This window comes from Labrus mixtus, chromosome 1 (assembly GCF_963584025.1).
Source record: "Labrus mixtus chromosome 1, fLabMix1.1, whole genome shotgun sequence".
Taxonomy (NCBI): Eukaryota; Metazoa; Chordata; class Actinopteri; order Labriformes; family Labridae; genus Labrus; species Labrus mixtus.
This window is the reverse complement of record NC_083612.1, coordinates 26,701,633-26,725,116: the sequence shown is the minus strand read 5'-3', so window position 1 is coordinate 26,725,116 and position 23,484 is coordinate 26,701,633. Positions and strand designations below refer to the sequence as shown.

Below are 23,484 nucleotides of genomic sequence, written 5' to 3'. Positions count from 1 at the left end.
TAACCTGGTTATATCCCAAATGGCAGTAGGTTCTTTGATTTCTATTATTAATTATACCGTAGTCTAAGCTTTTCATAGGTCCATGAATCGTTCAGTTGACCTGTTTCTCGTCTAGAAAACGCCAGTGTGATTTGTGCAATTTTTAGAGTTCATCAGCTTAAGTCTCTGTCTTTAGGTTTTATATGGAGGAAAGAGGAGGAGAAGAAGAATAAGAGGAAAGAGGCTTGACCATCGTCATAAAATTAACTTTTATTCTATTTTCTCCACAGCAGAGAGTTGACATGAGCGAGGAAGCTTTGGCAGGCACTGATTCTTCGCCTGCACGGGGTTTCATGTTCCCTATATGTGCTAATAAGAGGAAGGGGAGTTAATTGCTCAGCTGTCATTAGGTGTACTAATTACACACACTGTCAGAGCCAGAGCCACATTACAGTCTGACTGGTCATTATTACATGTTCATTTCCTCTGTTTTCCACCTGTGGCCATTCAACACAGAAGAAATCAACGACTAACTCATTATAGCCAGATGTTGTTTTTTTCATCAAACTTTCATAATTTGAACATTTGGTGTTTTTTTTGTTTTTCAATTTCTACTTTAAACGTCCATTTATAGCACCAACTTCTTAAAATAAAGTGTAAACAAGGTACTAGTTTGAACTTTAAACTGACTTTTGGGGAGCATTGATTTTGAAATGACTGTTTGAAATGGAAACTTAACCCAATGTGTGAGTATAATGCTGATGAATTTCTTTTATGGTACTGGTCCCTAAGATTGTTGGCTATCTGATGTTTAATGAATTCATGTGAAAAAGGATGTTTTATGGCTTCTGCCAAGCCATTATACATTGACTAACTTTTAGAGTAACAATAAACAATGCAACTTTTAGAGGACTGTAGAGCTGACAGAAAGAAATGCTGATCTGATTGTATCTTTCTATGGGGAATGCAGATGTAATTCCTTCTTTCTTATTCATTTATTGACATAGGGCTGGAAGCACATTCGGTAAACTCTAAACATTTCTGTTTAGATTTCTAAATGTGCAACAACCCTCTGCAGATTATACTTCAGATCAAAATCCCCTTTTCAGGTAAAATCAGGTCATAATGTGTTAACTAATGATATTATTCTTATACTCTATAAGCCCCTAGCTATAAGTTCATAGCTAGGGGCTGCTAGCTGTAGCTTGAATGTTCTATTGATGTGAATGTTGATTTCTATCTTTTATGTTTTTAAATGATGAACTTTGCCTTTAAATTTGAGACGATTTGTTAAAGATAATTTTTGTTGTCTGTTGACTTTTTTGGTACAGGGGGTAATTTTGCTGTTAGTTCATTCATCTTTGTGCACTTCAAGTTTCTTATAAGTTGCTTTAAGGTCAGATAGAAGATCAGCATGTCACAGCTGGTTGTCTTTAGAACTGAATTTTGCTATGTACTCCTCCTGTATAGTGATCTCGTTAGTATCACTAGTATCATTTAGTAATTACTTGGGCAAACACGGGACAGTGAATTGGATTTTCATCAATGCTGCAAGAATAAAAATTTTATCGAGTGTAGACCTTCAAAAGTAACTATTTTTAGATGCTCTGAAGCTGCAGAGGGAACCTGCATAAATTAAGCAGGACCACATGGCTCCCACAGACTTTAGCTGGATGTGTGTGTGTGTGTTTGTGTGTGTGTGTGTGTGTGTGTGTGTGTGTGTGTGTGTGTGTGTGTGTGTGTGTGTGTGTGTATCTATATGGTACTTGTTCTGAAAGTGAGAGCTGTCTTTTGATAAAATTGTCCTCAGTTTTGCATACAAATAGAGAACATTACATACACTCCAGATTTACATTTGTCGTTCTTCAGTTGATTCCAGCTAAACATCTCTGCAAACCTCAATATAAATTATGACTGAAATATAGTGTAACATGAATCACAATCACCATGACAGTTATTATCTAAAGTAGATGTGAGGTTGTCGTGTTCAAAGTGGAAACCAGTACTCGCGTGAGGGGGGAGGCAGCTGCTGTGTTTATCTGAACTTTTAGTGCTGTGGAGCTTCAGGCATGAGCCATCACCATATGGTTAGTCATAGCATCTCTGCCTTTTTCTGGCATGCAGTGACGGCTATGATCACACATGAGCCAGTACAGACAAGGTATTACTTATTATTCCATTTACAGTAAGCAAGGCAATTGTAAAAGACAACAAATCTTCATGTGATGGGGGACATTTTAATGCTTGCAGATTAATGTAGAAAATCATCATTCAATAAGTGCTTTGTGCTATCAAAACAGTCTTGTTGGCATGGTTACTGAGATAACATGATAATGATCTCCTACTGCATTTTAAAAAACTTGAATAGCCCTTTTCTCAAAAACAATGAAAACTTGCATGTAAAAGGCAATGTAATGTAAAACTAATGAACATGTTTGACAGGCCTCTGATTACATCTTTGACTAATGAGCTGACGTGCTATTAGATAATTGGCTCAGAGGAGTGTACCAAATAAAGGTAGCCTAAATACATGACCACAGCTTCACCCTTGGTCACCACATTGAAGGCAAGGCAAGTTCAGAGCACCATTCATACACAAAGATGTTCAAAGTGCTTTAAAAACAGAACTTTTATAACATGAAGAATATAAAACAAGAAATATTACACGGAGCAAAAAGAATACATGAAAATGTTAAATATATTAAAATACAAGTTAAAAGATAAAGAAAATGGCATTAAGCTAAAATAAGAATTTAAATACACATTAAACAATCCTCCCATGTGGTATCTGCTCTGTGTGCCTAACAGTGAAATAGTGCTCTAAAGTCACTGACTACAAAGTCTTACCTTTCTGATGGACAGATTCACATACTGGTCTTGCCTAATCACCATGAATTCTGTAGCCTAACAATCCACCACAGGAGTTCTTCTCGAGGATTTAAGCTCTGGTATTTGACCTGATCTGGTGATCCATATGAGTCACACATACATAAAGATATTACAACATACAGCACAGTAATATTCACACAAAGTGCAATATAACAAAACAAACATAGACAAACAGCAAGACCAGTTCCTCTAACAAAATTGAAGCTAATACAGAAGAGAAAAAAACAGACATTCATTTCACAGACATTCTGCAAAAGAACAAAAAATTGTCCTCCCAAGTCTTAAAAATTCACGTCAGACTTGATTTACCTTTATACATACATATAATGTAATAAAGAGATTCACCGATATTCATTCATTTTGTTAAACATAAATCATTGTCAATTCATCAAAACATGAAAACTACTGTGCAGCTTTAAACTTACACTGAGTCAAAACATGATTAAATGTAAGCTTTACTTTATCATGAATTGTCTGATAGATCCAACCTTTAGATAGTAAAAGTATGAGTCACCTAAAGGGATAATAGAAAAGACTATGGAAGTTTACTCATCATTCAGCCTTCATTGCACCATTGACAGATTTAAAGAAAAACTTCAAAAAACTCTTTTTGAGGCATATTAACAAAACAGCATTGTCATTTCCTGAGCTAAAAACGATCTGCTCCACACAGTTTAATGCACAAATATGCATCATAGGCTATATGTATATGTTGATCCATGTAAAAAGACAACACATTAGCATAGGCTACCTCCAACTTATTGTCGATCTTCTATGATTTCTTAACAGATTATTTGGTTTATTTTCAATCAAAAATAATCAGTTCATGACTGTTTTTTATCAAACTTTCTTTGAATTGTTTATGTCTCTCTAAATATTTTTTTAAATGATCAAATTAACCGATTTGAATATTTTTCACATTTTAAATTGATGTCTTGGGTTTTACAAGCAGCCTTGGGTTAAGTGATATATGAGAAAAAAAGAGTAGTAAGACTACATCTAAATGTCATGTATGTAGCCTAGTGTTTTTTATGTTTCCACTCTGATTTGTTTTTTGGTGTAAAATAATGAATTAGCACTGAATAGAAATAATCCAGTACCATACATTCAAAGCACATTCAAGAGGCTAACATTACATGGGTAAACTTTGATTTTTCTCTTTGACACATTATGTTGTTCAGTTAAACGCCCCCCTTATTTTGGAAGTCCCTGACCGGATGCTGCAAATCCTCTGGTGCCTGTGTGCCGCGTAGACAATTAAAATGTCTAACTTCAGTTTTGAAAACAACCCTCGCATATCAAAGGTGTGGATCGCACTAAGACGCTTCGACCAAAACGGTTCGTTTGTTTCTTATACTTTCGTCGACTTTATCGTGAGTGAGAATTATTATTCTGCGACTGATGTAGGCCTACGCAGGCTGCGCGTCTGTATCCATGGTAACAAGCCTCATTAACTCTATGAACTATAGCAGCCTAAATTCAGTTTATACGATCTTTTTCTTCCTCAAACCGTAGCATATTATGCCAATTCAAACCCGTGTGTTTCCTTTCAATAAAAAGATGAGGCTTTCGTCCATAAAAGGTCAAAGAGGAGAGCAGCAGCTGTGTCTGACTGTTGAGTAGTCTATTAGCTACATGCATCTCGTATTTAGTAAAGGAGAGTGGGAAAGGAAATCCTGTAAAACCCCGTGGTTGTTGTATTCCTCTTGCGCATCGTAGCTTGTTATTGGTTATAAATTAGTTCATTCAGGGGATTTGATCTGCAGACTTTAAAATTCCATATCACATCTCCGAGTGTATTTTGCTTACTTAACAATTAGTTTCCAGCATTTTTATGTCAGAAAAATCCTGCTTTCACCTAGTCTACTTGTCAAATAAGAAGCTTTCACCTTTCTGCAGATTGATGCCACATAGGCTACATCATCTCAAAAGCTCAAATAGTCTCAATATCTAAAAGGAAGACACATTTTGGAGGGCCTCTTAAATGAATCGGCAATTGTCAAGAATTATTGAAGCGCCTTCCATTGAAAATGTCTAATTGTTCTTTGTGATGGCTGGCCTTATAATAAATCTATAAAGACCTAGAAAACAACTTAACAATCATGTCATAGCTAGATAAAGTCATATTACCACACAACCCTCTTATGTTGCATCTGTGGCAGATGACAGAGTGGTTGCTCTTCGAGAAGTGTCCATTCCTCCAGCAGCTGAGGCCTCCGAGATCATAAAGGTGTGCATGTCCATCCACTCACCCATATACTCAACCATACACCTATCTATCTATCTATCTATCTATCTATCTATCTATCTATCTATCTATCTATCTATCTATCTATCTATCCATCTATCCATCTATCTATCTATCTAGGAACAATAATAAACTGTATGGCATTATTGTATTTGGCATATTTAGACATTGTTATTTCTTTCCAGATTATCCTCACTACTTTTGGGCTTAACTGTTCTGATGTCATATTGAAGGTACAACAACTAATTTCCCCTCTCATTTTTTTTTTTTTTGGGGGGGGGCACTGAAACTAAATCATTATGGAGTTACAGCTGTTTTAAAAAAAAAGTCAATTAGTTAATCGATGTGATGATCTGTTTGTAGATTAGGAACCACCGGAGCTGTTTGATCCCTCTGAACAACTTGATCCCTGCCAACAGCAAGCACATGTAAGATGGCTGGTAGTCACTGAGCTACACTGAGTTGATGCTCCATTTATAAAGCACTTCATTATGTCAACTGGTCAATTGTTTTTCTCCTCACAGGCCTTATGTACTTGAGGTAGCCAAGATATTTCAGCACGGTAAGAGCAGATTCATCTTTTGATATATTTGCCAGTGAGTTCATTAGTTGTGGGTAAGGACAGGGGCCTGTCAATTAAGCACTAGTGTGTTTAAGAATACTATTTATTTGCTTTTTTTTGGACAAAAAAGTTTCAAGTGAAGCTTGATACTAATACTTTACAGCCAGTAGATGGTTTACTTATTTTAGGATTAGGAATGTAAAAAGAGGAACAAGTATCGCTGGACTCTTTGTAGGAAACAAAATCTTCCAACCGGAGGTTCTAAAGCTTTCTATACTATTCCTGTTTCTTTATTAAGTTACAGTAAAACTTCAAATCCAAACCCATCACAGTATAAGGCTAGGTCCCTTTTACTAGTCTGGCAATGTCATTTTCTTTTTCCAATTAAAGGCATTTTTTAATTAGAGACCCCTATTATGCATCTTTATTATTATCCCTATGATTATGGGTCCTTTTATAGACTAAAGTAAATACAACATTTTTATAGAAGTTTTACATTAAAGGTGCACTATGTAGATGTTGGTAGTGGAATTTGAAAGTTGGAGAAGTGAAACAATTCTATGTTATATTTTCTGAACTGAATACACAGACTTTATTCAAAGGAAACAATGGTTTCCTGGAACACTGTTTTGGAGCTAAAAGGCTACCAGGAGAGTTACAGTTTCACTGTTGGAAAAAACCCCACCATAACTTATAATGTAGCATTTTATCTTCAAACAGTGTTCCAGTGACCAAATATTCCTCTGAGGACAGTTTATGTTTAGAGTTATGAACAAATACCAACAAATACTTCTCCAACTTTCACATTTCTCTTCCAAAACTCCAAAGTGCACCTTTAATTATTTGTCATGTTCTGAATTTTGTTACAAGCATGACTAAAGAAACTGTGACTAAGGAGCTAAAAAACATGAACTAGTTAAAAAAAAATCTAGCCACTACAGGAAGTATGCTCTAAATGTTGTTTGCTTTGTTTGTAATGTATTTATTCTTATTTTAAAATATGTTCAAAATAAATGAATGAATGAATAAACAAGGAAGAAAGTATGCCAAATCCAACATTTTAACAAACACTGTATTTACAAAGTCTAAAGAAGAAACATACCTCTTACACATTACGTGAAGTAAAAGTCAGCAGAAAGCGATGAGTTTTCAATGTCTGTAGTTTGGTTTTGATCGTTGATTCTGTTCACAGTGCGCCCCAAGCCCAGAACCATTCCTACAACTGTGCTCAACAGGAGCATGAGAACCAGGCCACAGACTATTGACCGGAGGGTAAGACACTGTTCAGCAATGGATTTACAATGTGTGGTGGGGAAAAGTTCAGTTCTAAAGTTCTCTATTAAAACAGGGGCCAGCATGTGTCGTCTGAATGGCAGTATGTTTAGACATTTAAATAAGGATTTCATCTTAAAGAGGACATATTATCCCCCTTTTCCACCTTTTAAAACAGCATTTGGGATGATATAAGACACTCATTTTGGGGGAGAGGCTGAAGTTCAAACTTTATTTATTTTAAGTGATAGCAAAAAATGAAAGGTACTATGTCAATCAAATTGGGATATGAGTTAAAGTTTAGAACACTGAACTATACACATTTACCTTTATCCATTATATCAAGAGTACATTTGCAGTTTAATAAAGATCAAATGCATTTTTTAAACATCCATATTTATGCATAACTTATGTTGGAGGTTTAAACTTCTGATTCATCAAAGATCATTTGTATAAGAATATTGTGTCCAGCTTCAGTAGATGATTTACTGTTGTTGTTTTTTTTCACTTCTTTTGAAATAAGCTCTGAATGGTTTGCATATTCAATGTTGTTGTTGCCGACCTAAACATGATTTTAAATCCCGTGTTTGTTACAGATTGAGAGACTGGAGGAGCTTTTGCCTCAGATTAAACTCAGGCAGCATGAAAAACTAACTAAGGTATTTCAACCTCCTTCCTGGCCTTCTACCACAGTGCATAATGTTATCCATGTACTGTTAAGTCTTATCATTCTGGAAAACACTGCTATTCTTTAAGAATCCGTTTGAAATCAAATTAGTGTTATGATTAAGCTTGTAAAATAATATTTTCATCTCTACATCCACGGCAGCTGTGGCTCAGTGGTAGAGTTAGTCCACATGTGGAAGTGTCCTTGGGCAAGACACTGAATGCACATGAACGAATGTGAAGGGAGTAGTACTGTTGGGCATATGGGCTCTTGCCTAGCAGCCTCTGCCATCAGTATGTGGATGTGGTGTGAATGGGTGAATGCGACATGTAGTGTAAAACAACTTGAGGGGTCAGAAAACTAGAAAAGCACAGCACAAGTCCAAGACCATTCACTTAACCATGGCCTCTGTCCTATCTCAGGAGATTGAATGTCTCAGCCAGAAGTTGAGGTTTCTTCACAAGAGAATGCAGGTGAGTGATTCTGATCAAACGTAAGAAACATCCAACTACTGCTCACATGACTTTAAATTCAAACCTTTATTTATTCTTCTCCTCATGTCCAGTGCAGTTGAGATTATAAGCATATTAAAACAAGCAAAAACAACGACTTATAATGAATTACAATAAACCCTGAGATCAATAAAAACACTTTCAAAATTGATACAGACAATGTATTAGTGACAAGAAAAAGAAAGCTGAATCCCAAATAGCAGGGTTGAGTTTCTTTATACTCTTTTAAATGTGTATTTAACAACAATATCATAATTACTTTAGTTCTTTCAAGGTTTTTGATTTCCCTCTCTGCTATGATAGAATGGTTCATTGTATTTGTTTGTGTGTTCGACTATAACAGACATAGCTGTCTACCAAACTGCCACACCTTCTTTAAGAGTTGACTTACAAAGCATTAGTTTTCTAATAGCACATGTCCTTTGTAATCCAGTTTCAAATATTACATATGAGCAGTTTTCAGTTATTTTGATTGGAAATTTTTCTGCAACAGTCCAAGAAACACTTTCAAGGAATGTTTTTTCACACTGTCCGGTTCTATTGCAGGTGGTGGATTCTCACAGCTGGAAGGGGGGGCTGACCAGAGCCCCGCTTTGGTGAACCAACACCTACAAACTCTCAGTCACTGCAGATTAATCATGGCACTGTGTGAGGAGGCATTAGACTTGTTGGTACAGCTATAGATATACTGTTTATTTGATCAGCACCATGATGTTCATTAGACATTCTTTCTACAAATCATTTCAGGAGATTAACTTCTATTTTTGATTTGTAAAATAGAACTATTTTGTTTTTCCTGGCATTGTAAGAAGTTTGTCTGTAGTTTGACTTGAGGATGATTCAAGATTAAATGACCATACCCTCTGATATACATTGATGTTGTTTATACTTTAGCATGAAATCAGTGACATAAGGTGTTTTATGCTTTTAATAACAGAATAAATTCACCCAGCCTAAAATACAATTTATTCTAATATAAAGTCTTTACTCCATTAGTTGTACCTTTATTGTTTTTGATGACCTGTCAATCACAAAACTAAATTTCACCCATGTTTGGGTGATGCTTTGCTCTTATTTTTAGTGATCAGATGTGAGAGAGGAGGCCTGCTGTAACAAAATGGTTTACATTTAAGATAAGATAAGATATACTTTATTCATCCCAGCAGGGAAATTTAGGTGTTCCAGCAGCCAGCATACATACAAACACACAACACAACACATATATACATACATATCCCACCCATACAAAAAAACATGAGCCCACAATACAGTTTGATATATGATATATGCAACTCAGGCTAAAGTTTAAAAGTTTAAATGTCTTCTTTCCTTACTTAAAGGGGAGTCGTTATAAAGTGTAATTGCAGTAGGTAAAAAAGTATTTTTAAATCTGTCCTTTTTGCAGCTTAGCTGCCGTAGCCTCCCACTAAAAACACTCTTTTGTTCACACGAGATTGTGTAAGGGATGCATGGCCATGTTTGCAAAAGAATGCAGAAGTGCTGAATACTAAGGTAGATCAAATAAAGGATGTTGGATAGCCTGGACACTTCCCTCAGGGTGTGATTATATTATAGACTGTATAAATATTATTTACAGTCTAGGGATTATACTAATCAGTATGATAAGGCTTAAACACACACACACACACACACACACACACACACACACACACACACACACACTTGGTGGATGAGTAATAGACTTGATGTCAGCATACTTGTCTCTTTAGGCTATCAGCCCTCTCCTATGCAAAAGTTGCAAAAGATGCAAAGTTAAAAAGTTCAAACATCTGAACAAGCTGTTCTTTTGAGATGTCCATTTATATCCTCAGATTAATGTATGCCTTATTACCAGGTCTTTTGGTCTTTGGTCCTTTGGTTTTCTCTGTAAGGCATTGGTCTGCTATGTCCGGATTTTAAATTTGCTCTTTGACTTGAATTGTTCTTATAAAATGAGATTAGACCAGATATGAATAAACTATCATAACTGCAGAGAGAACACAGAACAACTCAGTTTACTAATTGGTAAGGTTTGAACAATAGGTAGGCCTATACCAACATATGATTATATAAGTATATACAATATATTACCATATTTATAATTCCTTATAGAATCAATACAATATATTTGAATTGTATCAGATTCAACTACAGCATTTATATTTGCTTCTATTGATTGTTGCTTACATTTACTTTTGTTGTTCTACTTTTACATTTTACAGTATAATAAGACAACCTCGACATTTTGGTATGTCTACTTTGTCTTATGTTATGATAAATGGTGAAACCCAGGCTGCGTGTTGTAGAGACGCTTTGAGGTGAAACAGAAAGCAGTGGGTCAGCGTGTTATGTGTCACGACGAGTCAATACGGGAAGTACCGGGAAGCTAATGACGACCTGCTAAACAACACCGATGAAGAGACGAGCAACATAGTGCCACAAAGAAGTCAATTAATGTTGGTGCCAGCAGACTCTTTACAAAAGCGGATGTTACCACAATGGAAGGAGCTCTCAGAATCGTCGTGTTTTCGGTCATTTTCTTGTCTTCACAGGTAAGTTTAGTGCTCTTTATAAAACAGAAACTGGACTGAGAATGGCGAACATTAGCAAGTGACCCCGGCCTAAATATACCGTCTCAAAACATCTGCTGTTAACTATCTGTGTTTAGATTATAGTCAATACACTGTGGTCGTCATTGTTTCAGAAATGTGGTGTATTACATGACAACATTACTGCTGCGATAACAAAGTAATGTAGGTTAGCTCGGGTAGCATGAGCTAACGTCAGTGTGGATGAGGCACAAACACTGACACAAGCAGGAAGTGAGAAAGTGTGTAGATACACATATTTAAACAACTTAAATTAAATGACACAAACATTGTTTACCTAACCTCTAATCAGCAGTGTTTGTCCCTGTTTAAGTTGATAGTGTTTGGTTAGGAGTTACCACTTTAAATGTGAAATGTTTGCTGAAATCTTCAAGATGGCTTCAAAACTGTGAGTGGAAAATGATGACAGCATTCAGTGTAACACAGGTCCTATTAATAGCCTTGACATTTATGTAGAAACTATGTAACTCAGTTTCCAAGTTACACATGTAACTCGGAAACTCTTAAAAAACTCTGAGCAGAGTAAATGTTTCCAGATTTAAAGGTCGGCTTGAACACTCAATGTGTAATAGAAGTGTCTTCACATGTGGTGTTATTTCAATGTTTGTTTTTTTTAGAGCAAACATGCAGACAGAAGGAGTACATGTCTAGTGATGCAGTTACTAAAATATAACAGAATAGAATTACTTTATTGATCCCAAACTGGGAAATTGTGGCCTTACAGCAGCAGGTTGTCCAAACACACAATGTTAGCAAATCTAAACACAAACAAATAATTAATACAAAGTAAATAAGCACTAAAAATATAAAAACTAAGAATGTGACTATATACAACCAGGATTTAACTAAACATTACTAGTCTTAAATATGAAAGATTAAATGTACATGTGCAAAAACAGAGTTGTAAATTGACAGTATTGGCATGGGGAGATGTGCAATCAGAGATACTATAAGTTAAAGTGCAGGAGTGTTGACATGTTATCAGCAGAGACTATTCAATATAACGGCGAGTAGACAGACAAATGACGTGAACTTGAGTGCAGGGATAATTTGTAAAGTTAAACATGTGCAGAACAGATTACAGTAAGGAAGCTGTACAATATGTCAGGCCAGCTGCCTTTAGTTTGCCTTTTAAGTCAGAGTAGTATTTTATTTGGATTCATTTGTTTTAAATCACAATGCTTGGCTAGGGTTTATGTGTTTTAACGCTGTTAAATTTGTGGAATATATATATTTTTCAACCAACAGGTAAACTGCCAAGAGGCAATCTTGCACATCTCAAATCTAAATACAGAGAGGGAATACTGCCTGGTGCACAATCACTCCTGGACCCCCCTGTCACAAACCCTTGATGCTGCAGTAAGTTGTTCATTTTTAAAAAGTATTCTATTGTGACTTCTTAGTATCAGGCCATACAAGATCATTTTAACTTTATTGCATCCTTCAAGACATTTTCTAATCAATCTGTGTGTATGAAATATTTGTACTTCCTATCACGAGAACTGAATTGGATGATAGTGGAGTAGTTTGACTTGAAACAAAGCAACATAATTGTTAAAATGTCACTTAAGTCCAATTTACAGCCTGTATTTATAATCTTTCAATCTGCCGACCTGGTGGCACTGCACTTCCCTGACTAACGTGATAATGACAAGTAGTTACAGTTGTGGAATATGGAAAGGGATATTATAGGAAAATGTTCTTTCATCTATAAACATTTAAACACTTATCCCCTTCCCATTTCCAGGAACAGTATATGCTGGTGAATCTGACCTACACTGTGCTGTGTGATGCTTCAGGGGTCAATCCAAATGTGGTCAAGGACAAGGCTGTGGTGGTGATGAGGGGGGACTGTGATTTCAGCCAAAAAGCTCTGGTTGCACAGTCCCTTGGAGCGAAAGCTTTACTGATTGCCAGCAACATATCATTGGTAGGATATGGACATCAGTCTGTATTTTCTTCATTTTGATATTTCCTTAATATTTTAACTCTTTTACTCCCAAGGAGGACTCATGTTCTTTTCCTTATTGTCTGTTAGTCACCACCATAAAACTTGTGTCAGCAAATCAGTTGCAGAAGTGATTAAACAATAAGGAAGTGACATACCAGTGGTGTGGATGTGGAGATTTCCATATAAAGACACATATACTTTGTCTTCCTTTTTCATATTTACTTGACAATATACAATCAATAATTCGACTAGATAAAGAAAGTTAACTGATTCTATTTAACCTTGTTTATAAAACTCTTTCTTGTACTACTGTTCTTCAGATCACTCCATCAGCCAATGACTCTGAGTATGCAAAAGTCCATATTCCTTTGGCTCTCATGCGGTACAGGGACTTCCTGGAAGCCCAGAAGGTCAGACAGTCTTTTCTTTATCTTCTTATCTTCTTATCTTCTACATGTGAATTTAATGAAGAAGGTCACACAACATGCAGGGCTCCTCAGTACATCTAGCATCTTTCTGCTTGTACTCAGGTGTTCAATGAAGACATGCAGGTGAAGCTGTATGCTCCACCATTCTCAAAGATTGATGCAAGCATAGCAGTCATGTTACTGATTTCCATCGTCACAATCGCCTTGGGTGGTTACTGGAGCGGGGCATGTGAGAGGTGAGTTATTGTTGCTGACAGCTTTGTCTGTCATTATTTGTATTGTCAATATATTTCCCATGTCGGTCAGTGACGTGGATGCCAATACAATGAAAACCACCAGTTAAAACATTTTTAAAGTCTTAAAATACAAAAAAACAAAGTCAAATGTTTTGTGTTTGTGGCAGTGAGCGGTTGAAAGGTCGTTTTGCTGGGGGAGGAGGAGAAGACAACAAATCAGACAGTGGAGAGCTTTTCCTGTACTCTCCTCTCAAAGTGGTTTTCTTCGTGGCCCTGATGTGTGGAATGCTGGTCCTCATGTACTTCTTCTACAGCGTCCTTGGTGAGTGTGGCAGCAACAGTTCTTGTGTGTTTTGAAAAGAATAATACTACTATCGTTTTTCCTGATACAAATTTTTGTTATCATTTTCCCCCCAGTTTACATCATTATCGCTATATTCTGCCTTGCGTCTGCCTCTGCACTGTACAGCTGTCTGGATGCAGTCATGGACCTAATTGGCTGTGGCACAGTGAGGTACAAGCTTCACTCTGTCAAAAGAGAACTATTTACAGACAATTAAACACACGCACACATTTACAGACATATTACCCCTGTTTTTGAAAGATATAGAGTAAGATATGTGAGATGTAAATCCCAGTAGAACGTTTTTCCACTTCACAAAAGTTCACAACACATAAAAAAAAAAACAAGTTTACCTGAACAAAAATGTTTTATTATTCCCTGATGAACAGCTCTCTCTGACTACAGTAACTTTTTTCTTATCTAAACTAATGTGAAACACCGCTGTGTGTGTCCGTCTCTGAGTTCCACCCTCACAGACAGCTACAAGCCTTTCATTTCTTTAACTGTCTGGGTCTTTTTCTAGTTTCTCTGTCCGGAACTATACCTTCTCAGTGAGGTCTATCATACTTGCTGCTGTGTGCATCAGCATTGCTGTGGTCTGGGGAGTCTACAGGAATGAAGACAGGTACTGTACTGCTACTCACACTCCACAGAGAACCATTCTGATGTGACATAGGAAGGGCTTATTGATTAATTCACTTGTGAAACCACATCATTTCCAACCAGAGTCAATGTTGACAAGTATTTTATGTGTGTAAAAGCAATTTGGGAGTATATTTTATTCCTCTCAACATGCACCAGGTATGAAGGACTGATTAAAATAAAGTAAGGATGGAGGAGCATGTTGCTTTGTGAATTGAAAGAACTAGTATAACCCCGGGTATCGCCTGTCAGTGTCAAACTGAACTTCCACCAGATACGTGTGCATTACATGTCCGCTTCGCTCCGTTATGGCTCCGTGCAACCGTGTCCATCAACACCCACAGGCTGCGTTCTCAGTGTGCAGCACGGAGCAAGTGCCGAGACAAATGAAACTGTATGAAAACGCTTATAAACACATCAAAAAACACACATAGCGCCATCGTTCTGAACTGTCAAAAGGGCACGTTTTATTCTGAAAATAAACTGGATTTTTTTATTTTCTTTTGGTGTGTGACTTGCTAACCCGCTCGATCTGCTCTGTGGTAAATTGATGCGTCGTCGTGCTCTTAAAAAATAGAAGCCTTGTGTATCTGCTGCAGAGGGCTCCGGACTGCCGGAGCTGAGACGTAGCGCATCAAGTGGAAGCACACACATTGAATAAAGTTGCCATAACGGAGGGGAGACAGACCAAACATGCATTTGGTTGTTTACAATTGTTTCTGTTGGATTTTAAAAAGTGTTTAGAGGTCACAATATCCTAAAAGGCGCAATTTCAAACAGACACACAGACAATACCTGAGAAGTAGGAGGGACTTCAGAAGGGCATTTATTTCATGGAAAGAACAATTTATAGAAAACAAATCATTAGTGAAACTTTAATAGCACTTTGAACTTTACTTATCCTCTAATTGCTTGTGTGTGACGTCACTTTATTTGCCGACTCAACAGGATGTTGCAGCTCACTTAAATGTCAATGATGTCAATAATACTGTTTTAAAGATACTAAATCCTGAAGAATTTCATTAACTGGTTAAATTTCAAACACATGGCTTAGAAATAAATACACGTTTTAATGCTTTAAGCTTTGTGTCATGTTAAATCATGTATGACTCATTACATTCCCTTCTGGTGCTGTGTCCTCCTCGTGTTCATCTGGTGTGCTCTCATTAAAGATAAAAACATTGGTTCTCATACAAAGATCTTTTTTTGCCCCTGTAGATGGATCTGGATCTTGCAGGATCTACTTGGCATTGCTTTCTGCCTCAACTTCATGAAGACCATTTCACTGTCCAACTTCAAGGTATCTCCCATAGAGCCCTCCACCTCAAAGAAACACAGTCCCTTCTGTAGTTCTTCTATTTATGCTAAATTAAGTGCTATTTTATTTTTTGTGATGCTAGGCATGATGATGACTTGATCTGTTCTACGTATATTTTGATGTCTGCGCTCAGTGTTAGTTTTACCAGTACTGGAATGAATCTGTGTTTTTTTTCTTCCACTTCTACTTAGATCTGTGTCATCCTCCTGAGCCTCCTGCTTGTGTATGACGTTTTCTTCGTCTTCATCACTCCTTTCTTCACCAAGGTATTAACATGTATTTGTTTGTTTCATTTGTTTCTCCTCAGGGACAGAGCAGTAGGGCTTTCACATAAGTAACTGCTGTTTTTTATCCATTCTTCTGAATTGATATTTTACTTTCAGTCTTTGTTGCTTCAAGGTGTTCAGTGCTTTGGCATCCAGTTGACGTATTGCACTGATGCATTCAAGTATAATTTCTTACTGAATAGATAATGATGGTAAAGGGAACTACACCCACAACTATATACAGATTTCATTGTATAGGAGATGAAGATTTGGCGTTTCAGTGTGACGCAATGTGTTTTACAGTAAATAAAAAGCATTATATAAATGCTTAATCTCTCTCTCTCTCTCTGTCTCTAGAATGGAGTCAGCATTATGGTCCAGGTGGCCTTGGGCCCAGATGCATCTGCAGAGAAGGTAAATCCCCTGACGTTGATTGTCATTCTGAAAGGGGAACTCCACCAAATAGTCTCTAAGACATTTACATTTTTTTCAGAATTATCAAATTCTGCATTTAATGGACAGCCTCTTTAATGCGTTCCTTTAATTTCTAGGACAGAAAGAAAATATGTTGATTTATTTTAAAAACTTTTTCTCTACACAGAACACTGTAATAAATCCTGAAAATAGATGATCATCATAATAATAATGATAATACATTACATGTACATTGGTACATCTTGTTCTTCATTCAAGAGAAACCGTTTGCAGGGTTTCTCTGTGCAGAAGGTCTATCAACCTGAACAACAAACAACAGCTAGGCTTGGTGGATTTCCCCGTCTCATGTCTACTGGCTTTATTAACATCCTGGCTGTTCTGTCTTGCTTGTTGTTGTTGCCCTGCGGGGAATATAAGACTGATTGACTAACTGTGGGCTGGGTTGGGTGGGCTCTGTCGTAGACGCAAGGTAACATGGTGGAGGTCCCTGCTGAACCCCAGACACCCTCTGAGAAAGTAAGGCTTCACTCGTTACCCTTTTTACTCCTTTGTCCCCATGCTGCATCCAGAGATGCACAAGAAGAGATTGGAGTTGTAGAAAACATCTTCTAGTTCTGTCAGATAAATAGAGTAAACATGTAATCATTCTGTTTTTATGTTCTATACTATACATATATGCATTCATACCACTCAGATACATTGAAACTACTTCCCAGAGCTAAGTAACTCTGAATAAGAATAAGAAAGATCCAAACATTGAGACAAGAAATAAAAAAATGCATGATTGTGACTTCAAATGAATTTAAACAAATGAACATGAGTTCATGATCAATTTGTATGTACCAACTCATTCTCTTGGTGCCCGTCCATGTGTATCTACAACCTGAATTCCAAAAAGTCTTTGACGTCAATAAGACAAGATGTGACCGAGGGTTGCTATTAACAGAAACAAGACATTAAATGTTCAGCTTGATAAACTCTCCTGCACATTTTCAGAAGTGTAAGCCATGTTTCCACCGAGCGGTCCGGTTTCGCTTGGTTCAGTTCGGTACGTTAAACCCTGATCTTGCTTGCCAGCTGTACCCTTATTTGGTAAGCGGAGTGTTAGCTAGTTGGAGATAGCTGCGTTAGCTACGAAATAGTGTGACATCATGGCAGCCCAACACAATGTAGCCCGCTATCAAATAAGTTCAACGAAGAAGAAGAGGACACAGTAAAAAGAAAGGGACCCTTTAGGTTCGGATCGGTACTCTTGGCACCCCAACAGACGGGTACCAAAAAAGTAGGACTGCACAGATCCCTTGTTTTGGTACCATTCCCAACTTTTGAAGGTGGAAACGCCAATAAATGTGTACTGTACCGAACCAAACTGCTTGGTGAAAATGGGGCTATACACTGTGCAAGTACCTCCCGCAAGTTATTATGAACAGTTTTCATTGACTGTTTGAAGTCAGCATGTATATGAACCTTTAACACAGTTTAAACTGGCTAAGATTTTGCAGTATGTTATTGTATTATTCCATGTGCTGAATGAAAGGAAAGCTAAGCGTCTCATGTGAAGTTCTATTTAAAAACACCTGCAGGGAAAAAAGCCCCTATGCACCTTCAGACTTAACATCCCAAATAAGTGTAATCACTGCTAACTCACACTTCAGCAGCAAAATCAAACAAAAAGAGGAAAACGTGACGTGCTGAGAGTTGTCCCTCTTGTGTGAATTATTTCCTCTCCAGTGGCTTAAAGCTTCACCGACCGCCTCCTTTCTGTCCACACAGACAATAAAGATACAAGTTCTCATTGGGAAAGCTGACGTAGGATGTCAGTCAGATGGGAATACAAATATATTAGAGAACAGGATTATTATGCAGTTAACAAGAACACGTCTGCTGGTGCATTGACACATGAAAATGATGTGAAGAAACATGTTGAGTTAATGTGACACAATGGATAGGTCTCTATTCTAAACTGCACACAACACAAACACTCTGCTATCAGACTTTTTTGTGGGAATAAACTCGTAAATGTTTTACTTCCTCTCAGCTGCCAGTGGTGATGCGTGTCCCACGGTTCTCAGCTTGGGCTCAGAACCTGTGTGGGATGCAGTTCTCCATTCTTGGATACGGAGATATCATCGTTCCAGGTGAGGTTTCAATTTCCCCATCAGTGTTAAACTGTCCCTGGTTAATATTTGAAATACAGACAAAGTTGCTTCTGGTTGCAATTAAACCACAGTGTATCGAAACCTGAAGAAAACAATAATACCTGATGTCAGAGTTCAGTGCTCATCTGTTAAAATATTATACTCAGATTTTTTATTTAATATTATTTAACCAGCTATCTTCAAACTGTACTGTAACTGTGTGTTTGATTCTCTCCCAAGAAAAAAAAAAAAACAGGCAAATACATGTAGTGTGATGTCACTCATCCTTTGCACCCTCATTGGTTCGCAGGTCTCCTGGTGGCCTACTGCAGCAGGTTTGATGTTTGGATCAACAGCAGGAGAAAGGTCTACTTCTTAAGCTGCTGCACAGGTACCTCAGAGCTCTACGTTTGTTTTCTATATGTTAAACTTTGCTAAAGAACATCTTCACAGGAAATCTTTTTGAGACATATTTAACTTTCATCATAAAACTTTGCAATTTGTCATTGGACCTCTGTATCAGAAGAGTCTGTTCAATGATTCTACTTAGTGAAATGGGTTGTCGATTCTGAAACCAGCGATTAGCTCAGATCTCGTCTTTCTCATAGATGAATCAGTTCGCTAACAGTCTCTCTGGTTGTGTCTGTATTTCTCCCTCTCTTTTATTTTCTCTAGCCTATCTGCTTGGAATGATAGTGACGTTTGCTGTGATGCTTTTGTCGGGCATGGGTCAGCCTGCACTACTTTACCTGGTGCCCTTTACACTGATAACCTCCGCTGTGTTGGCTGGGTGTCGGGGAGAGATGAGGCAGTTTTGGACAGGAACTTCTTATGAGGTAAGAGGGCGAGAAAGAGAGTTCAAGGTGTCTCATTATACGCTCCTTAGCCTGAAAAGTGCTGTGATATTGTGTGTGTGAGAAACGCCTATTATTCTTATTTTTTTTAGATATGACACCTGCAGTAAGCGAAGTACATGTTGAGAAATGTAAGATGTGCCGATGTTAGTCTTTAAATATGTCTGTTTGTATGAGGATATATGTGACTGTTAATAAAGGGCAGTGTGAAGAGAAGTCATCAGTACCTCAATACAGTGATCCAGAAATGCCAAGCAGTTTCATTAAATTTGTCATTTCAGCATTTTATCTCTCAAGTTCATATGAACCTCTCACATGCCTATTCATTTTTGTTTATGTTCGAATAGAAACAGGAAAATGTGGGGAATAGTTTTAAATAGGGCCCGACCGATAGGAGATTTTTGGGGCCGATACTGATATTAGGAAGAGATCAAATACGATAACCAAACCAAAATATTTCTTAGACCTATCTCTGATCTGTAGAAATTGATAGATATAGATACACACACATTTGTTTGGCATTGATCCCTAAAATGCAGTTATCAAACACTTTTTGGAAAAAGATATATTATGGAGACAAGATGGTCACTCAACTGGAAACGAACTGTGCATGTACGTGCATCACCGCTTGACACTGGAGGGTGATAATGCTTGTTGTAATTCATATTGCACACTCTTCTGGTGAAATAGAACTGCTAGAGCACTACAATGATACTCAAATGAAATGCTAATTTACTGGTAAATAAATCTAGTAATATCTGCAATAAAATGATTAGCCAATACTGATAGTCACTGGATATGCTAATATCTGCTGATATTATCTGCTAGCCGATTAATCGGTCGGGCTCTGGTTGGAAATTTCAATATATGCCTGTGTCTTAAGGCTCAAACGAAACCTTTTAAAGCCATGATTTAAAGTAAATAAAAGGGGTCAACCTGATTAGTATTGATAATGCTAATACCTGCTTTCATACTGAGAGATAGTTGGAACAGAGGAGTATCAGCTCGCACCATCAATCCTCCTGTCCATTTATTTGAGCAGAAACGTGATCACATAAACATGAACCCACTGTGTTAAAAACCGACAGTAACACTTCATTTGTTAAATTGTAAAAAATACATCGCTAACCTTTCCTGTCTTGAAAACCCTTTCTGGGGTTTTGAGATTGTTTTCATATCCCCGGCAAGTTATTGGTTACTCTGATATCTTCTTCTGTGTGAAATGAAGCTTGCTTGGACTTGAGATTTTGCTGACACTTTTTATCCATCACAATGAGCTTGTGTAAGGCATATAATGCATGCATGTGCTGCTGAACACCCTAAGCTAGAAGCCAGTGGTTTATCACAGTTGAGTTTCAAATGGCAAGAACTCAAATGTGTATACTGTAACATTTCCCTCCTATCTGTGTTACGTTTGGAAAATGGCCTCCATGAATTTTACACAGTTTGTAGTTAATATGCTTCAATAATTGTCCAAAAATACCAATTTGTTCCATTTCTCACCTCAAACTTCTCGGCTAACTGCAGGTTACATGGATGTCTAAGGAAGTGTGTTTATAATTGACATTAAAGAGCAGCATGTATTTTTATTTTGTTTTGTTTTTAAAGAGTAGAGACATTGATGACATCCCAGAGTACATTGTCAATGAAAGGTTTTGGTTCCTTGGAATCTGCATTCCAAAGAACTTAACATCATCAGCATCTCACTTCTCCAACATGGTTAAGATGACTTCTGCTGTGGTTTAAGGAAATGAAACAAGGTTAGAAAAAATACATGTACTGTAGCAAGTTCTTGGTTCTTGTTGCAGATGACTTCAACTGCCCAGAGCATCATTGATACTCATGTACCAAGCATCAGATAGAGCTATATCAACCATCAAGCGAACCATACATTAATGTGACATGCTCTAGACCAGACCATCAGCATGTTTTTTTCCTGGGCTTCGATACATCCTCTAAGCTCCTACCTGAGATAATAGCTTGTTTTGTTTGATTTGTTGTTGGTAGACAGAAATGACAGTCTGCAGATGAATAAATAACTAAACCTTGAAACTTAAAAAAAATCTGACCTGGCTTCGTCTTCACCAGGTCTTGGACTCATCCAGGAAACCTTTGCTGCCAGGTGTGCTTCCCTAAAACGTAGACCTCTACCTGCACCTCTACTGTCATATTACAGTTGCTTACTGGAGTGACTTTTGTTTTCTTGCCAACTTCATTTTGTCCCCTTTTCTTTTCTTTTGATATTTTCACTTTTCCAGGGTCAGTGTGATATTAAAAGTCATACAATTTAAGATACATATAACTCTGAGGACCATAGTTTGCATTGTTCAATGTTTTGCATAAACTGACCAGGGGGTGTCTAACTATACCTTCTTAGGGCGTGGTCACACTGGCCATCCGTACCGTGCCCAAGCACGCTTCAACCCTAAAGTCCAGTTCTTTGGCGAATGTGACCGCTCCGTGCCGTGCTCAGGCAGGGTACACTTCCTTGGCTTTGGCACACTTCGGAGAGGTGTGCTTCGGCACGGTACACTTCATGCACGAGCACAAGCACAAGCACGCGGGTACACAACGCTGACAGCCTTCATTATGGAGAAATCCAGAGTTTCATGTCTGTATCTGACTAAAACGACACAATATAAGCCACAAAGTAGCTGTCATGTTCTCTGTGTTGTTCTCCGATGTGCGGCCGCGGACCCGCCCATGTGTTGTATTACGAAGTTATGTACAAGAGGTTATCGTGCTTAGGCACGGTCAGTCCTGGCCAGCGTGGGAATGGCACAGGGGGGGGGGGGGCAATCATGCTTGAGTACGGCACAGTACGGATGTCCAGTGTGACCGCGCCCTTATTCATCAGAGCAGCTATGAAGCTCTCCAGAGTTGACTTGTGTTAAAGCCATGGCCCTGGAATACCATTGACTTTATTTTTTCCTTTCTGCAGTGTTTTTTTGAATGCACAGTTTGCTCGATCAATCTCTTTTAAACTCATCTATCCTTTGCAACTAAAGAGACTTCATGCTCATGTCATGTCTTCAAGCAGCTATCAACACGGCCTTGTTGCCTTCTGCATGTTTTTGCTTGCAGTTAACCCTGGAGAGCTGTGGCATGTTTAATGTTTTTTTTTCCTCCTATGGTCTGGTGTTGTTTAGGCAGTGCATATTGCAAATTTGTCCCATCTAAATCTCTGCCTTTCTTTGCATATCATATTTGTCAAACCAAAACATTCATATCAAGACTTAGAATTCTCTTTTCCTTCCTCTGCAGAGAGAAGAACTGACTCCTCCGTAGAGGGAGACACATGCTGACCAGTTATACGAATGAACCCAACAACTGGATGCTTTCTTTTTACATTTTATATTACATTTGCAGAGCAAGGGAACATGTGTTATTAATCAACAGATTCTTGAAAAAACAGATTGGGTTCATTTCATGGCTGTGAAAGATTAGGATGCAAATATACATTGTGTAGGTGAAACGTATGTTTTCAATGGTTGAAAGGCTTTCTTAGTGCCTGAAAGGTCTGTTAAGTTCACGTTTAAAGATGTAATGACTTTGCCTTGGTGATGATTGCAAAGAGCAAAATGAGAACGCACTTTATAATATTCAGCTTGACAGTTGTTATATAAGCGGCGGGGCGGGGTGGGGGGGGGATGGGGTTTTAATCACTTGTAGCCACAATATGAAGTTTTGATAACTGTTTTGGGGTTTCTGTGTAACCTGTTTGTATTAAGTGATTTCTTTAAATGCCTTATATTAAAATGTTCAACTTCTATTTGATGTTCTTATAATGTTCTGAATGGACAGAAACATACGAACATGTGAACTTAACCCCCCCCCCCCCCACACACACACACACACACACACACACACACAAAATAACTTGACCTTCTGTCCAGAATCAATACAGGTTCAAACTGCTATCAATCTTCAAGTATCAGCCCACATCATCCTATCCTTTTGTAAAGCTGTTCTTTTATTGTAGTCCAGGATCAATATCTCGCTTGCACAACTTAAAAGTTGAGATTCCAAAGCAAGAAAGAAGCAAAGAAACTGAAAATGCATGAACAGCAACTGAAAATATTGAAGGCTTTTTAGAAGTTTGCAACATGTTGCTCTCCTGTACCATAATGGATTA

The 23,484-nt window shown here is 37.7% G+C and overlaps 2 protein-coding genes across 4 annotated transcripts; both read left to right on the top strand.

Moving 5' to 3' along the window:
* Positions 1–4,086: 4,086 nt before the first annotated feature.
* Positions 4,087–8,996, top strand: si:zfos-1056e6.1 (uncharacterized protein LOC107988029 homolog). Its single transcript, XM_061046352.1, has 9 exons — positions 4,087–4,206; positions 5,031–5,098; positions 5,302–5,349; positions 5,480–5,544; positions 5,641–5,678; positions 6,871–6,950; positions 7,547–7,609; positions 8,040–8,090; positions 8,676–8,996. The coding sequence occupies exons 1-9, from the start codon at positions 4,131–4,133 to the stop codon at positions 8,727–8,729; spliced, it is 543 nt and encodes a 180-aa protein (XP_060902335.1). The 5' UTR covers positions 4,087–4,130; the 3' UTR covers positions 8,730–8,996.
* Positions 8,997–10,455: 1,459 nt separating this feature from the next.
* On the top strand, positions 10,456–23,121 carry zgc:123258 (uncharacterized protein LOC641502 homolog). 3 transcript variants are annotated; one of them, XM_061040427.1, is made up of 17 exons: positions 10,457–10,681; positions 11,987–12,097; positions 12,486–12,668; positions 13,010–13,099; positions 13,220–13,353; positions 13,521–13,675; positions 13,771–13,867; positions 14,220–14,321; positions 15,557–15,638; positions 15,848–15,922; positions 16,280–16,336; positions 16,820–16,873; positions 18,396–18,495; positions 18,806–18,886; positions 19,171–19,331; positions 21,438–21,471; positions 22,614–23,121. In XM_061040427.1, the coding sequence occupies exons 1-17, from the start codon at positions 10,628–10,630 to the stop codon at positions 22,652–22,654; spliced, it is 1,611 nt and encodes a 536-aa protein (XP_060896410.1). In that variant the 5' UTR covers positions 10,457–10,627; the 3' UTR covers positions 22,655–23,121. The 3 variants fall into 3 exon arrangements, with proteins under 3 accessions (XP_060896427.1, XP_060896410.1, XP_060896418.1); XM_061040444.1 differs by lacking the exon at positions 16,820–16,873 and having other exon boundaries at positions 10,456–10,681; XM_061040435.1 differs by lacking the exon at positions 21,438–21,471 and having other exon boundaries at positions 10,458–10,681.
* Positions 23,122–23,484: the final 363 nt, after the last annotated feature.

Excerpts from the sequence above, each read along its gene's own strand:
- si:zfos-1056e6.1 (XM_061046352.1), top strand. The coding sequence starts at position 4,131 with ATGTCTAACTTCAGTTTTGAAAACAACCCTCGCATATCAAAGGTGTGG. Across the intron at positions 6,951-7,546 it reads CACAGACTATTGACCGGAGG|ATTGAGAGACTGGAGGAGCT; the intron begins GTAAGACACTGT and ends TGTTTGTTACAG. Across the intron at positions 8,091-8,675 it reads TTCTTCACAAGAGAATGCAG|GTGGTGGATTCTCACAGCTG; the intron begins GTGAGTGATTCT and ends GTTCTATTGCAG.
- zgc:123258 (XM_061040427.1), top strand. The coding sequence starts at position 10,628 with ATGGAAGGAGCTCTCAGAATCGTCGTGTTTTCGGTCATTTTCTTGTCT. Across the intron at positions 16,337-16,819 it reads CAGATGCATCTGCAGAGAAG|ACGCAAGGTAACATGGTGGA; the intron begins GTAAATCCCCTG and ends GCTCTGTCGTAG. Across the intron at positions 18,887-19,170 it reads CTTCTTAAGCTGCTGCACAG|CCTATCTGCTTGGAATGATA; the intron begins GTACCTCAGAGC and ends TATTTTCTCTAG.